The sequence below is a fragment of the Zootoca vivipara genome, chromosome 14 (assembly GCF_963506605.1).
Source record: "Zootoca vivipara chromosome 14, rZooViv1.1, whole genome shotgun sequence".
NCBI classification, from domain to species: Eukaryota; Metazoa; Chordata; class Lepidosauria; order Squamata; family Lacertidae; genus Zootoca; species Zootoca vivipara.
In genome coordinates, this window is record NC_083289.1 from 20493254 (window position 1) to 20509782 (window position 16529).

Sequence of the window (16529 nt, forward strand, 5' to 3'; positions counted from 1 at the left end):
ACTTCACTCTTGTGGTTTATCACAACAGCTACTCACTTTGAGTTTTAGTAAAGCAAACAGTCTTAATTTGTCAGCGCCTCAATCATATCAAGTGTTGGAACAACTTGGCCACAATAAGGAATTTTTGCCCATGGTATGACACTTCCACCTTCCCATTTCAAGACTCTGGCACCCTATCTACATAGCCTAGCAACTCTAAAATATACGTAGACATGCTTTTACTCTCACAAGATTGAATGTACTGCCCTCGGCTGTACTCGAGGTACAATTCCAACAGATTCCACACGAAAAACACTTATGTCCCTGTGGAGATGGCAGTACCAAATCAGTGCATGCCTTTCTGGCTTGCACTCTTTATAAAGACTTTTGGAATGAGATTATCACCCCTCTTATTGTCCACTCCACGTCTTCCCACCACTGCCACAGTGTCCTTTCTCTTGGCAGATCAAGATGAGCAAGTGACAGCAAAGGTTGCAAGGTTTTTAGTTGGGGCAATCTGAATAAGATCCACTATTTGACTATTGATTCAGAACCCTAAAATGTATTTTATATAATTGATATTTTTTTATTTCTATTCTTTGTATATCAGGTCTTTGGCCTAATCCAGCAGGGCTTTTCTCATGTTCTTGTATCATGGTAATATTCTTATTTTAAAAATATATTTGTTTCTACAACCAAAATGTGCACGTTCCCAGGTAAGTGTGTTTAGCTCCAGAAATTCCTGGACCCGTGAAGGTGCTGTGATTTCAGGTCTCCCCCCCCCCCCGTTTCTGTGCGCTTTTTCATACCGGTAGTATTGTTTTCTTTTCAAAAGGGTTGGCAAACTCTTTATTTTGTCGTAAGATATCAGGAATGTAGAAGCAGTTGCACAGCATGGAATAATAGAGGTCTGCTAATTGCATACTTTTGCAACTGAAGTAATACCTAATTAGGGATTGTTTTTGATTTTTAAAGAAATCCTGCTCCTCTGCCAAAAAAAAGGCGTCCAGAGCAGCTTACAAATCACTAAAAAGAAAGTTTTTATCTCTTAAAGACTTCAGACATACCATTTGAAAAGACACAACACAAAGAAATGAAAATGTTTTGCAGAATAGAGGAGAAAATAACCAAACACCCTTAAGTTTTCACATGCTTTTTATCAGAAAAAAAATATCAAAATGGAAAGGCACTGGTGAAAGGCAACAGTAATAATAGAATTGAAGAGTTGGAAAAGAGCCACAAGGGTCATCTAGTCCAACCCCCTGCAATGCAGAAATATTTTGCCCTGCATGAGATTAGGAGTCTTGTGCTCTACTGACTGAGCTACGTCAGTAGACAGACTGGCAGATTACACAGCTGTTTTGAGCATCAGCCTCAGAGAATCGACAGTGCAGGCATCTGTTGCTCCAGTTGTAGGATGCCGTTTAGGCTGAAGTTGCAACCACAGCAGTGGAGCTTGCGTAGCCCGCCCAAGCCCTGTGTGATATAAGCCAGACTTGCGTCTCCCAGAGTCTCGCAGCAGGTAATGTTCAAGGTCGAAAGGGGCAAGCCCCCTCTAGCCAGGTGCCCAATCCCCTCGTCGGTGATATTGCAGTAGCTTACTTCGAGGATGCGCAAGCTCCTCATGCCCGACAGGAACAGCAGCGCCTCGTCCCTGATCTTCTCACAGCAGCAGAGTTTGAGGTGGCGCAAGCAGGAGAGGCCCTGGGCCAGATACCGACACGTGAGGTTGGTGAGCCGCTCGCATTCGTCAAGGTTGAGCTGCTCCAGCTCCAGACAGCCACGGCTGGTGATGCCCGCAAGGTGCCCAATGCCCACGTCGCTGATTCTCTGGCAGAAGCTCAGGTTGAGGCTCTTCAGCCTGCTCAGGAGCGACATGGACAGCAGAGCCCCATCGCCGATACCCCCACAGAAGCGGAGGCTGAGGTGGACCAGGCGGGGGAGGCCTTGGGCCACGTAGCGGACGGCAAGATCGCTGAGTTGGCCGCAGCCCGCCAGGTCGAGTTCCTCCAACTCCAGGCAGCCGTCGGCAGTGATGCCCGCGATGTGGCCAACACCCACATCGGTGATTCTCTGGCAGAAGCTCAGGTTGAGGGTTCTCAGCCTGGTCAGGCGCGACAGGGGCACCAAAGCCCCATCCCTGATACCCCCACAGAAGCGGACGCTCAGGTAGCGCAGGCGGGGGAGGCCCTGGGCCACGTAGTGGACGGCAACATCGCTGAGTCGGTCGCAGTTCTCTAGGCTGAGACACTCCAGCTGCAGGCAGCCACTTGCCGTGATGCCCGCCAAATGCCCTACGCCCACGTTGGTGACCAGGCAGCAGTGGTCCAGGGTGAGCTTCTTGAGGTGCCGCAGCCTGTTGGCGAGGAGCAGGAGGCCCGCGTCACTCACCTGCCTGCACCCGAACAGCACCAGCTCCTCCAGGCCTTTGAGATGCTTGCCAATCTGCGCCAGGCTCCTCTTGGTGAGGGATGGGCACCCGGTCATGTTCAGCGCCCGCAGGGAGGGCAGCCCGGCCCGCAAAGCCCGGCACAGCTCACTGTAGGTTTCGGGGGTGCAGCTTGCGTGGGTGACGGAGCCCAGGGTGACACAGGGCGTCATCACGATCCGCACCCGACGGATGCCCCAGGCTGCCAGGCTGGCCAGCAGCGACGGATCGGCGCGGAGTTGGCACAGGGACACGGGGGCCTCCGCACGCCACCACAAGACCTGGTAGGCAGCGGCTCGCCAGTCGCGGCACACCTGCGACACCTGGACCTGGTCCTCGTCGTCCAGGTACTCGAAGATCTTGATCAGCAGCTCCGGAGGCAGGAGAGAGATGGGCGGCGGCGGCGGCCCCTGCTCGGAACTACTGCTGCTGCTGCTGCTGCCGCCGTCGAGGGGCGCCTTTCGCTTCCTCCCGCCGGGACCCATTGCCTGCGGAGCCCAGTGGCAGACGAGCAAACTCCGTCTGCTTAGCCGCCCGGCGCTGCTCGAGACTAGCTGGTGCTGAACCAGCCCTACGCTACTTGTGCCCGAAGCCCAGCCCAGCAATGGGGCGGGTGAAGCCAGAGCCCCCTCCCCTTCCAGGATCTAAACTAATGTCTTTCTTCCACGGGCGTAACCAAGGGAGGGGGAGCAGGGGGCAGCTGCCCCCCCAATCAAGTAAATCAATAAAAATACTTAACTGAGGTTCTGTCCCCCTAACATGAAACTTGCCTCCCCCATAAATCCTGGCTACGCCCATGCTTCCACCCCCAAAATCTTAGGAGCCAGCTCCTAGGGGCCGAGGTCCCCCCCCCGCATAAAATATTTGAGGGGGCCGCCCCCCAAAGTTGATAGGCATTGCCAATCAAATAGGGTGTGCGTGTGTCGTGTCATGTTATCGATCATGCGGTGTGGGCATGCCTGCTTCCACTCCACCCCTTTCCCCCCCAATATTTTATTCAAGTTGGCCCCCTTGCCCAACATGCTACCCTCGAGGTGCTGAACTACAATTCCCGCGAGCAGCAATGCCGAACCTAGGCTAATAATCATGGGAGTTGCGGTTCAAAGCTTTCAGGGGGCGCCAGGTTGGCGGAGGCCGGCCTGAATTGACCCGGCTGTGCCCCTGCTGCTTCCTCGTAGAACTTGGGAGGGTTGAGGTTTATTTTTTTAGAAAAAATGCAGTCAAGTGCTATTTAAGTTTTATGCAATAAGTATGTCGCAAACGCCGCAGCCAGCGGTTTTGCAAAGGCTTTGTGCTGTTTTTCGTCCAGGTCTCCTCTGGAGTAAGCCCCGCTCCCTGCCATAGATCTTATTCCCTAGCAAAGCGCGCCGCTCGATGGCTGCCTTTGCTTTCAAAACTTTGCCCAGTCATCTTAACTTTCGCTCCTCCCCCTTATCCGGATTGGCTGAAGCTCCTCCCTCCTGTCCCCTCCCACTTTCCTCGAGGAGCACCGTTTTTCCCCGCCAGTCTCCTCCTGATTGGCTTAATCTTCTGCACGCCCTCATTGGCTCGGAACTGGAGTTCTGAGGTGCGGTTTTTTCATTGGACAGTTAACGAAAGGGGCGGGGTGATTAAAGCTAACAGGACCCGGATGTTGCCGGGAAGGCGGATCAGTTCCAGGTCTGCTGCGACATGGATTTGGAGGCAGCACAAGAGGAGAAGCCGCCCCTGGAGCGGGAAGGGGTCCAGTTCCTTCAGCAGACAGGTGACGGGGTCTCTGGGGGGAAAGGGAATTAGCATATGGCTTTCTTGAGGCGGAGGGGCCAGGAAGCGGCCCTTGAAGAGCCTCCATTTTCAGGAATAGCCTACCTTAAATCTCAGGTGCTCTCTGGGGGCAAAGTAGAGGGGTCGTCGTTGTTTATCGGTGTTAAATCGCCTGCCTGTCGATCTGTAGAGGAGCAGCTGCGTTTTGTGGCGTGTGTTCAAAAGGCAGGTGAATTCACGGGTCTTCTCAATGGCCTAATATTGCAATCTGTCACAGGGTGAGGTCTGTAGCTGCTAGTAGTAGAGCCTCTGCTTCTCAGAAGGTGCCCGCCATCTCCAAAGTAAGGTGAGAGAATTCTGGTCTGAAATCCCAGCGCAGTGAAGACAGGTCTGGATGGGCCAACAATGGCCTGACTTTTTGTAAGGCAGCTTCCTATGCTCCTAAAGCCTATGTCGTGATAAATAAAAACTGGTTTGCAGGCTGGCTTGCTAGAGTGGTCTAAGCGCTCCGTGGAGGTTTGCAAAGGTTTACAATTGTATAGATATGATACAGGAGGGGAAAGGAATGGAGAGAGAGGAGGAAAGCGAGTGAATGCAGGTACAAGTAGAGCAGGCATCCCCAACCTTCGGCCCTCCAGATGTTTTGGACTACAATTCCCATCATCCCTGACCTGTTAGCTAGGGATCATGGGAGTTGTAGGCCAAAAAATCTGGAGGGCCGCAGGTTGGGGATGCCTGAAGTAGAGCAATGCTAATTCCTAATCGCATATGCAGGGGGAGGGATTTAGGATGTGGCAGAAGTCTCCATTGCACCTGCTGGAATCATGGGCAAGCAATATGGCAACCTCCAATATGGATGGTTCTGCTTGGATAAAAGTAAAGGGACTCCTGACCATTAGGTCCAGTCGTGACCGATTCTGGGGTTGCGGCGCTCATCTCACTTTATTGGCTGAGGGAGCCGGCGTACAGCTTCCAGGTCATGTGGCCAGCATGACTAAGCCGCTTCTGGCGAACCAGAGCAGCACACAGAAATGCCGTTTACTTTCCTTGCACTTTGACATGCTTTTGAACTGCTAGGTTGGCAGGAGCAGGGACTGAGCAACGGGAGCTCACCCTGTTGCAGGGATTCGAATCGCTGACCTTTTAATTGGCAAGTCCTAGGCTCTGTGGTTTAACCCACAGCGCCACCTGTGTCCCAACGTGCTAGCTTGGATGTAACGCTGTAAAAAGCACCAAAGTTGTTGCCACTGCCAACACCTCCAAATATAGCAATGCCTCCACCATCTCATTTATCCAAATCCTCACTCGGTCATGAAGCTCACTGGGTGACCTAGGGCCAGACAGTGCCTCTCAGCGTAACCTACCTCACAGGGTTGTTGTAGGGTTTAGATGAGGAGGGGGAGACCCATGTATGCCACCTCGATGAGGAACGGCTTAGGGAGCTGGGTATGTTTAGCCTGGAGAAGAGAAGGTTAAGGGGTGATATGATAACCATGTTCAAATATATAAAAGGATGTCATATAGAGGAGGGAGAAAGGTTGTTTTCTGCTGCTCCAGAGAAGCGGACACGGAGCAACGGATTCAAACTACAAGAAAGAAAATTCCACCTAAACATTAGGAAGAACTTCCTGACAGTAAGAGCTGTTCGGCAGTGGAATTTGCTGCCAAGGAGTGTGGTGGAGTCTCCTTCTTTGGAGGTCTTTAAGCAGAGGCTTGACAGCCATCTGTCAGGAATGCTTTGATGGTGTTTCCTGCTTGGCAGGGGGTTGGACTGGATGGCCCTTGTGGTCTCTTCCAACTCTATGATTCTATGATTCTATGATACATGCAGTATCAAGCAACCTGTAGGTTTTTCTGCCTCTGGGTTGTTGTTTTTTTTGGTGTACTAAGTATTTGTTTAGTTTATATCTTTGGTTAATGGGATTTTGCGTTCCCAGGCAATCCCCCATCCAGGCTCAGACAAGACCTAGACAAAAGTGCCACATCATGTGTCACATGTACTGTGTGTAATATGGCATTGTACCTATGGCCTACTGTTCAGCCAAGGGTGGCTCTCAAAGTGACATGCAGCAATCTACAAATGGCACCTTACAGTGGCTATGTTTTGTTATGTTTATGATTTAAAGTATTTGCTTTGTTCATATTAAGGGCTGGAGTCAACACTGGGCATGTGGCGTTCTGCTCATGCTGTGGGACTTCCTCTTCCTCTCTTCTCCCAGCATACTTTCAAACTCTGCTCCAGATGTTCCACCATCTCTCTGGGGTAGATTTTGGGGTGGGGAGCAGGGGAAAGCTCCCTTGCGCAAGTGGAAGTCTACTGCGCTAGCAGAACAGCGCTTTGTATCTTGCTTTGTATAGCTGTCTAAAATAATTGACCAGTTTTATTATTTCCCCTGCCTCTCGGATGAGATTTTTGCCTTTAATCTGTTTGATAACTTGCAGTTGCACTCAGATGTTCTAGATCGCTCACATGATAAAGGAGAGCAGGCTAAATTCACCCCATCCTCTACCTGTCAGAGAGAAAACTTTTGGCCTCTAAGGGCCTTTTGTGCTCATGGGGGAACACTGTGCATTTTAGACTCCTGATTTTCTAGCACACTAAATGTTCTTGTGGGGGGAACATGCAGAGCAGGCTCCTCACTTCAGAATCTATCTCCCCAGTTTGTGGATTAGGTGCGTGGAACTAGCATGCTTGTCATCCTCTTTCTAGACTAATTTCTAGCTGCTGTTTTTGTTTCTCTCCCTCTTTTTTTGAGTCCCAGTGAGTAGGGAGTTCATGGTTTGGGTTTTTTGTTTTGTTTATTATGACACTTTGTCGCCAAAATGACAGTTATAAAAAATGACCGAAGAGCTAACTAACTTCTGTATAATAAAATTATTTGTCCCCTTGAGGAAGATGCTTGGAAACTTCTCTAAAGAAGCTCAGGAAACTGTCTCATGAAAGAATATAGTAGGTGTTAATAATAATAATATTATTATTTAATACCCCGCCCATCTGGCTGGGTTTTTCCAGCCACTCTGGGTGGCTTACAGAATATATAAAACATAATAAAGCATCAAACATTAAAAACTTCCCGATACAGGGAAGTTCTCTAACCCCCAGTAACTACAAGAGTACACAAGAGACTGTGCGCCTCTTGAGTGGTTGCTGGACTTCACTTCCCATCCCTAACCAATGGATATGCTGATGGGGATACGGTAGATGAGAGTCCATCAGCATCTTATGGGCATTACGTTGGCTCCTGCTGCCCTTCAGCCAAGCCTAATTATTGAATCTGTTTGTGTTCTCTTCCAGTGGGCTCACTTTTTGCAGACTATGGGTGGTTCATCCTCCTCAGCTCCGTTGTGATCTATCTGCTTATACAAAAGCTCTCGCGAAGCTTTCGAGACAAGAGGCGGCCTCGCTTGGATGCAGCAGCTGTTGGTTTGTATGGGATTGGGAGAGGATGTGTTGTCCTGCACTGCTTTTGCCATATAGAGTGACTTACACACATGCCATAAAGCTGAATCTGTGTGCATAGCCATAGTTTCTCCTCCTGATGATATTCATGAATGAGCTGGGATATAAGGGCTAAGGTATCCTGGACCCTGAATAGCTTGAATCCAGGGTACCTTAAGGACCATTTGAATGAATGATATTCCAGCTCATTACAAAGATCATCCAGAGCAGCACTGTTAGTTGTTCCCGTAACAGAGGCCTGATGGACCACAACGTGAAAGCAGGCATCTACTGCGCCTAGTCTCCCCGGCCTAACAGCTGATATGCAGAGTAGCACAGCAGCTGTTTTCCCGCGTATCTTCCAGCCTCCAGGTGGCCCCAGAGCTTCAATTCTAGTTGTAGATACTTTTGGATACAGTATTTTTGGTAGGGATTGAAGAGAAAGCGGCAGAGAGGGTGTTTTAATGGTGTTTAGAGGGTGCTCCCCACTTTATGCAATTTTGCTTATGCACATGGGGACCCGGAACGTAACCCCGGTGTAAACTGGGGAGTCACCTGTATCTTCCTGGCACACCTGGGCCTGGGTGGGTGTTTTGTCCCTTCAGCCAGGTGATGCTTTGGAGGGTCCCCAAACCCTTTGGGGGTTTGCTGTAGGAGGTTTTCAGAAGTGTGCAGAAGCAATGTCCCCGTTAGCAGCTGGCATATGGTCTCCCACCGAGCTTTGTTAACAAGACAAACGTCTGAAAGGGCCAGGAGCAACTTTGCAGTTAGTAAATTGTAGATTTTAGTTTGACTATTCAGGTGAACCAGTCGAATAATGTGGAGTGGGTTAACTAATGAATTCTGAACAGTATTGCGGGGGAAGTTAGCTAAGTTGGGTTTGGCTTATATTGGAATGGTTGGATCAATCCATCAACCTCTGGTGGATGATTTCGAAAGATTGGATCCAGCATCACTTTCGCTGTGCATTTTGTGCCAGTATCCATACTCAGCGGAGTTATATCTCAACGCAGCTCCTTCCTTGGAATTGTCTTCAGGGTTGAAGGTACACACAGTAGGCAGTAAACACTCATGGACGCCATAAAAATTCAGTCAAGTGTAGAGGTTTACTTGACAGGCATAAAAGCATATTGATAGCAAATATATACATTCACCACTGCCGTGGTCAATGCATACTTAGAGTCCAACAAAAGTCTAAGACTCTCTCTCTCTCTCTCTCTGCTTCTCTCACCGCAAGCCAGAGACTCACAACAAGTTACACAGAACCATTGTTATCAGTACAGTTCCCACAGAAAACGTCCTTGCATAGACAAAATAATCTCAGCCTTCTGCTGCTTCTTGAAACTTCTTCTCTGTTTCTGGAACAAATGATTCTCTCACACACACAGAGAGAGAAAATATCCAACAGGAACAAGATGAAAGTAGCTCAAGCCTCTTTGGACTTTTTGTGATCTCAGCTTTTGATAACTCATTTCTGTGGTTGGTTTAGAACCTGATGCTGTGGTGAGGCGACAGGAAGCTCTGCTCGCAGCCCGTCTGCGCATGCAAGAAGAGTTGAATGAGCAAGCGGAAAAATTCAAAGAAAAACAGAAGAAGGTAATGCTGTTTGAGCCAGGTAGCCTTGCACTCGACAGTCAAACCAATTTTGGGTAAAACTCTGCTGAGTCGTGGGCCTGCTAACTCCTTGCATTCCAGGGAAAATAAGAACCCTCCCCTGAGTTGGCCTTTTACAGGGGTCGGTAACCTAAGGCCCACGAGCTACAAGCGGCCCACAGGGGTCATTTAACCAGCCCATGAGCCACCCCCGAACCGAGCCACCTGCTCAGTGAGTCCCCACGTGCTGCCCTAAACCAACACAGTGCAGTGTGGTGCAGGGACTCGCTTCTGCGGCGGCGGAAATTGCGCCTGCGTAGACACAGACGCCAGAAATCGTGTCTGTGCAGACACAGGTGTTAGAAATCGCGGGCACATGAACGATCCGGCCCACGGAGGGATCTCCACTGGAGTGAACCGCCCCAGGCAAGGTAAACCTTGCCGACCCCTGGCCTTTTGTGTACTCCCTCCCTCCTATGGGGAAAAAGAACTGGTGAACTGTTTGAGTGCAGTCTCTCGCTGCCCAGCCAAGCTACTTTTGCCTGCCCACCCCTGGCCCAAGAATGAGTGATTCAGGTTATGTGGCCATGGAGAGAACTGCGTTCAAAGGCAGTGGCACTGACCTCACTCGGCATGGTAGGGCAAATGCCATGGGCCCCAAGAAGCCCACTAGAGCGGACATCAGGTTTTGAAATTTAGGGGTGGGGGAGGAAATAATTGTAAGTGTCCGGTGCTGAAAGGAGAAACTCTAGGCTGGGTCCCTGCAGTGGCCACAGTCTCTGTCCCTCTTCCTCTCTACCCTGGTGCCTCTGGATCCCACCCTTGACTGCATTGGGGGCCAAAGGCATTTGGGGAATGTAGATGGTGGCTGGTGATGCTTTTCCTTTCAAGGCTAAGGGTGTGCTGGCCTTGATGAGTGCATCACTCGTGTGCCTGCGGCTGCTTTGAGGAGCCTGTCTCTCCAAATCATCCCCCAGAAAGCTTACTGGGCCTGGTGGCAATGATCCTGTATAACTTGCTCCCTTTCAAGTGCCCATCCCTGAAAGGAGAAGCACTGCGGTGAATGGCTGCAGTGGCCTCTCCGTGCCATTTGTGCCTGCTCGTTCCTGCTCCTACTGCCCACGTAGCATTTCTAAGCCTGCTCAAGTGAAGGTGGGACAGTCTGGTTTTGCTCGGTACTTTCCCCCTGTAGCCGAGAGAAGGGACACTCTTGCCACCAGACTGAGACTCTTACTGGATTGAGAGTTCTCCTTTGAATGCAACAGCAGGGGAGTTCTCCGTGTCTTTAAAAGATGTTGACTGGCGTTTGTTTTGTCTTTTTAAGGTGTATCATTTTGTAGACCTTGCATATTAGCTATTCAGCCTGTATCTAGGTAACGCCCTGTAAGAATAATTTCTGGAAAGCAAGCTCCGCCGCCATGAAAGCAAAACACTGCATGGCTTCGTCAAACAACTTTGCACACTCTTAGGTAGCAGATGTTGCAATTAAGCCTTGACTCTCTTGGACCTGGTTGCAGATTTTTCTGTTTCTGTCTGCCTAAACCAGGCTTGCACACCTTCTGACCCAACCAGCTGTTTGTTGTGGCTTCCCAGGTCCCTTATCATGAAGTATCGGGCTTGCAGTCAAGACAGGAGGCTGATTCAAGGTCTGCCATGGCTGGCGAGCTGCGCTTGCTTTATTTGATAAGGTTTATATGCAGCATGATTAACCGAAAATAAAACTCTTAAGCACTTTGATAGTATAAAATATTCATAAGAATACAGTGATGCATCCACAGACATTAAAAACAAGGTGACAATATACATTTATAGAAATGTAGATCAAATCAATAGTATTAAAAAAAACAAATATACACAATAGGATTTACATTTCTTGAGTAGGATTGGTTAAATAAAAAAGGGTTGGGGTGTTTTTTTTTAGCAGGAATGGAAAACAGTACAGTGAAGACACCGGCCTCTTATCAGTAGGCAGGAAGCTCTAGAGCAGGCATCCCCAAACTTCAGCCCTCCAGATGTTTTGGACTACAATTCCCATCATCCCTGACCACTGGTCCTGTTAGCTAGGGATCATGGGAGTTGTAGGCCAAAACATTTGGAGGGCCGCAGTTTGGGGATGCTTGCTCTAGAGATTAGGTACTGCCACATTCCTTGCAACTGTAGAATGAATGTTATATAGCACTTGTAAAAGTGCCAATTCTGCAGATCAAAGCAGTTGAGTTGGCACATGGGAGACGCACATTCAGTCGGGTGGCTCACCCTAGTTGGTGCAGGTCTGAAATACATTTTGTAACCAGGTTTTTTAAAATAATCTAAAATAAATCTGTTGTTGCCCCTTAGGCTGAAGAAGAGAAGAGAAGACAGAAGATTGTCATGTGGGAAAGCATGCAGGAAGGCAAAAGTTATAAGGAGATCCTGAAACAGAATCAGGTTGGCTTGGTCTTTTGGGAAGGGAGGGACAAATATACAGTGGTACCTCAATTTTTGAACATAATCCGTTCTGGAAGACTGTTCGATTTCCAAAACATTTGAAAACCAAGGCTCAAAGGGTGGTTTGCAAATTCAATAGAGAAAATTGAAAAGAAGGGGGGGGAAACTCAGCACAAGCCGTTCGACTTCTGAGGCGCATTCAAAAACAGAAGCATTTACTTTCAGCGTTCAAAAATCGAAACATTTGACTTCCAAGACGTTCGAAAACCGAGGTAGCACTGCATTCAAAATAGAGAATGAGCTAAAATTGCTGAATTAACTCTTCCTCTAAACAGCAGGAACCTGAGCCTGGACCATCTGCAGCGGCTGCTGTCCCAAAGCCAAAGCCCAACAGGAAACCTTTGCGAGATGCTGGTAAGTTCCAAGTCTGTTTAACAGCAAACAAGTTTATTTCTGTCCTCCTGCCGGGTGCTTCCTGGGACCGGTTCAACACAGTTTCATGCAGCTTAATGGGGAAAGTATCTGCTGATGGGGAGGTCCTGCCTATGTCTATTCCTTGCAGTGTTCACAACACATTGGAACAAGTTTTGCTTTGTCATAAGAAGAGCCCTACCAGATCAGACCGTTGGGCATCTTGTCCAGCATCCTGTTCTCACAGTGGTCCACTAGATGACCATAGGAAGCAGGGCCTGAGCAAACAGCACACACACCCCCCCAACTTACAATTCTCTGCAACTGGTATTCAGAGGCAATGCCCAGCTTAATGGACTAACTCAGCATCGGCCAGTTTCCTGTGCCCTGAATCAGCTTTACCAATGGGAATTGTCGTAGACCATAAGAACATAAATGCACTGCTGGATTTGACCAATGGCTCAGATGCCCATGTGAAGCCCAGATGCAGGATCTGAGTGCAATAACCCTCTCCCCTCTTGTGATTCTCAGCAACTGGTATGCAGAATCATTGCTGCCTCCAACCGGGGAGGTAGAGCATAGTCATCATGGCTAGGAGCCATTGATCGCTTTATTCTCCATAAATTTGTCTAATCCTCTTGTAAACCATCCAAGTTGGCAACCATCACTACATTTTGGGGGGAGCAAATTCAATTGTTTAACTATGCACCTTTTAAAGTACTTTCTTTTGTCTGTCCAGATTTCTAGTCCAGAGGGATGATGATGATTTATTTGTAGACTGCCCTCCATCTTAATCAACTCATCCCAGGACAGTTTCCAGCATAAAATACAATAAATTCAAGTGCATAGCATTGATTAAAAATAACCAATCAAACAATTAATTAATGAGAATACTAATTTAGCCTAAACAGAGCCTCACGTGGCTATGCTAGCATTCATACATGTATATACAGGCAAACCTGATTCTGTGTTAACAATTACTAATTTGGAGGTCACCATTATATCTTTTTTAAAGACAACAACCCCACACCTCTTTTTTATTGTTTAAATCAGATTACAAAGCAACATATGCAAACATGAAATGAAATGTGTAATTTCAAGAACCAGTCAAAGCATTTGCGCCAGTGTTTCCTTGAGTTAATGGAGGATGGAAACCATGCTCTTTGGTTGCAGCATATTGATTAAACACGAACCAATTCATAGAGAACGTGGCTACTGTAGTTTGATTCCATCTGGCTCAAATTTGATGGATTAGTAGTTTCTCCATGAGGGACAGGCTCCAGCTTTGACCATGGCAGTGCTAAAAACAAGTCAGCTTCCAATGTTCTTCTTGTAGTGAGTTTGGGTGCAATGAGTAAAGAGGAGATCCCATTTGGGATTTGGCAAAAGGTTTTGTCCCATTTTGCTCACAATTTCTATGATCCAGTTCACACCAGCACTTTTAATTGGTCAAGCTTTTAATTGGTCAATCTTGCTTAATAAGTAGGATTACATATAGCAATAGCGGACTATCTTTAGGAGGTTTTCACATACTCAGATTAAAACCAGTGCAGATGGGGCGTTGTCCCAAATGTTAACCCATGCAGTAGGAGAGCTCATCTAAATCCTGTTCCCAACAAGTCCTTAAACCATCGTAAGAGCCAGCCTTATTTGATTCCAAGATACAGTATATCCAGGATATTATCACTTTGTCATGAGCATATTTTTTTTGGCCCTATCGAAAGTTTCAAAGTGGAATAATGAGTGTTTACTTGACTCTCACTTCAGTCAATGTAATAAAATGAATCTAGGCATGTAGCCTCAAGTGTTGCTATTTTGTCTGTAATGGCACACCCGTCAACGGAACTGAATTCTCATAAAAATAATGCGTGATATAAAGGGAGACTTTTCCCCACCCCCTAAATTGTTGAAATCTATTGATATGGTAGAAAAGTGAGCGGAACATAGTTGTGCCTTGGATCCCGAATGCCTTGGTACTCTTCTGTTTTGGCTCCCGAATGCCGCAAACCCAGAAGTGAGTGTTCCGGTTTGTGGACGTTCTTTGGAACCCGAACATCCCGACGGGGCTTCCGTGGCTTCCGATTGGCTGCAGGAGCTTCCTGCAGCCAATCAGAAGCCGTGCTTTGGTTTCCGAACGCTTTGGAAGTCAAATGGACTTCTAGAACAGATTCCGAGGCACCACTGTAATTGGTTTCAAAAGTGAGGTTAGAGCCAAATGTCTGGACCACATTTTCAAGTCACTCAAGAGACTGTGCTGTAACTCCCTTTCTTTTCCTTGAAGTCATGCTACGGTTTCTCTCTTATCCCAGGTTACAACCCCCTCTCTGGAGAAGGTGGCGGGACTTGCTCGTGGAGACCAGGGCGCCGCGGGCCTTCCTCGGGTGGATGAGGCTAATTCTGCCGGTGCTGTCCATCGACACCGGCAGGCATTAACTTAACTCCACAACTGTGGCTGTCTATGGGTTGCTTGGCACAGGGACTTTGGGTGGGGGGCTGTTTTTAGCACTGTGAACAGCATCAAATATGTGTGAAATCAAGGGTGGGATTCAGCTACTGAATCCTGTCTGCAGAAGCCCTGAGCAGGTACTTCAGTTTGCACATTGGGGCATTCCTCCCTCTCTTCCCTCTGTGTGCCCCTTGAAATCGGCTGGGGGGGGGGAGGATCGGGAGAACCACAGGAACAGCGCATCAGGGGAAGGGGGGGGGTCATTCCATCCGGGAAGCAGAAATGCTTGCGTTGAGTGGAGGAGCGCAACATTGGATTTCCAAAACATTTTAATGTACCCAAGCTGCCCAAAATAAATGGTGAGCGTTGACAAAAAGCGATGCTCGTGGGATGGGGGCGGACAGTTCCTTTCCTTTCCGAGAGGCCTGGTGGCCATGGCTTTGCACTTTAGTCTTTTCTTTTGAGACGCCTTTTCTGTGAAATGGGGATGTTGCCCATTCTGCCTTGCAAGAGGGCTTGTGACTTAACCTTCTGCTGAGAGTGGGTTGGACTCCGCTGGAGAAAAGCCTGTTTTAAAAGGCAGTGTGTGCTAACCCCCCCCCACCCCCCTTCAAAAGTGAGCTTCAGGCATCAAAACTGGAATTTTCTCAAAGTAGCAGAACAAACTGACATTGGGGGAGTGTGCTGGCAGGTCAGTGCAAGTAATGGTTAGGTAGAACGACACTGCTTTGGGGGGCTAGGACCAGGTGGGTTTCCTGGCCACCGTTTCCTAACTGGCTTTTCCACCCAAACTTCCTGCTGGCAAGGTGGTCAGGTTGCATGACTGATGGATTTGTTTTGAGCTTGGCTCTGAGCATTACTGGGGAACCTGTGGCTTTCAAGATGTTACTGTCCTGCTCCAACCCCCATCAGCCCCCAGCAAAACTCCAGAAAAAGAAATCTTAACATACAGTCAAAGACCTCATAAAGGCACATTAAAATCACACAACTTTTAACATACGCCAAATTAGAATATATGGTGCTTATATAGACCGAGGACAGGAACAAACCACAAATGAAATTAACGAGATGATCTTTTATGGGTCTTTTGCAGTTTAAAAGAGATTCAGCAACAGTTTCCATTATTATTCCAGTAATGGGGCCAAATACAATTCGAATATCATTCCTGGATATTTTTAATAGGATGAGAATAAATAATCTGTTATGATCATCTCTGTCACAGTTGCATACAAAAGCCCCAAGCATGTGTTAATGTTTCTGTTGCTCCATCTCTCCTATGTAAATGAGGAAAGTATTGTGTGAGAAACCAGCCTTCCCAATCCTGATGCACTCCAGGTTTTCTGACTCCAACTCCCATTCAGCCCCAGCCATCACAGCCAATTTTCAGGGCTGATGGGAGTTGTAGTCCAGCAACATCCAGAGGGCCACAGGTCCCCCAGCCCTGCATCTGGGAGTTTTCATCGTCCACAGGTGGAAGTTATGGATGCGATTGTCCCTGTACCAAGCAGCCTTGAATGACGCAGTCCTTATAAATGGTGAACGTACCACTGAGGGCTGCTGAAACTAGACAGCAAGTGGAGAGAGTTTTTGCCATTTCCTCTTTTTATGTTCTCAGCTTTGTATGACAAATATATATATACACTGTAAATAACATTACAGCAATTTCTATAGCTTTTTTCTATAGAGAATGTATTCTAGCTTAATAGATGTGTCTCAAGCAAGTAAATTTGTTGTGTGTGTGGCTTGTTCTGAAGATCTTCCTTCCCCGCCCCTCCCTCCCCGCTCAAAATATTGTTAATTAATAAATATTATTTATATAGTGCTAGCAGCATACATGAGTCTTTGCAGAGAAGCATATGGGAGGGGAGGAAACATACCCAGAACAAAGCAGGTCTGGTCTTGCTAAGAGAGCTTAGCTTGCAATCTAAAATTTTGCTGGAGAGGAGGATATTTGCATATGTTTGAAATACTTTTATTTCTCCTTTTTGTCAAAGAAGGAGTCCAAAGAGGCTTGCAAGCAGTGCAGAAATACTGTCATGTAAATAAAACAATTGGAAACGAAA

General features: G+C 47.8%; 2 protein-coding genes across 3 annotated transcripts; one reads left to right on the forward strand and one right to left on the reverse strand.

The window, feature by feature from the left end:
• Nucleotides 1-1133: 1133 nt before the first annotated feature.
• On the reverse strand, nt 1134-2946 carry LOC118093023 (F-box/LRR-repeat protein 14-like). The gene has a single exon (XM_035131742.2). The coding sequence runs from the start codon at nt 2890-2892 to the stop codon at nt 1354-1356; it is 1539 nt and encodes a 512-aa protein (XP_034987633.1). The 5' UTR covers nt 2893-2946; the 3' UTR covers nt 1134-1353.
• A 1085-nt stretch (nt 2947-4031) lies between these two features.
• Nucleotides 4032-16529, forward strand: SELENOS (selenoprotein S). Of its 2 annotated transcripts, none has more exons than XM_035130469.2 (6): nt 4032-4151; nt 7446-7574; nt 9079-9185; nt 11520-11609; nt 11948-12023; nt 14330-16529. In XM_035130469.2, exons 1-6 carry the CDS (start codon nt 4079-4081, stop codon nt 14407-14409), a joined length of 555 nt encoding a protein of 184 aa, XP_034986360.1. In that variant the 5' UTR covers nt 4032-4078; the 3' UTR covers nt 14410-16529. The 2 variants fall into 2 exon arrangements, with proteins under 2 accessions (XP_034986360.1, XP_034986358.1); XM_035130467.2 differs by having other exon boundaries at nt 11945-12023; nt 14330-16205.

Bases quoted from the DNA above. Each gene is read 5' to 3' on its own strand.
- LOC118093023 (XM_035131742.2), bottom strand. From the start codon at position 2,892: ATGGGTCCCGGCGGGAGGAAGCGAAAGGCGCCCCTCGACGGCGGCAGC.
- SELENOS (XM_035130467.2), top strand. From the start codon at position 4,079: ATGGATTTGGAGGCAGCACAAGAGGAGAAGCCGCCCCTGGAGCGGGAA. The intron at 7,575-9,078 runs GTTTGTATGGGA...TGGTTGGTTTAG, and splicing joins CTTGGATGCAGCAGCTGTTG to AACCTGATGCTGTGGTGAGG. The intron at 12,024-14,329 runs GTAAGTTCCAAG...CTCTTATCCCAG, and splicing joins GAAACCTTTGCGAGATGCTG to GTTACAACCCCCTCTCTGGA.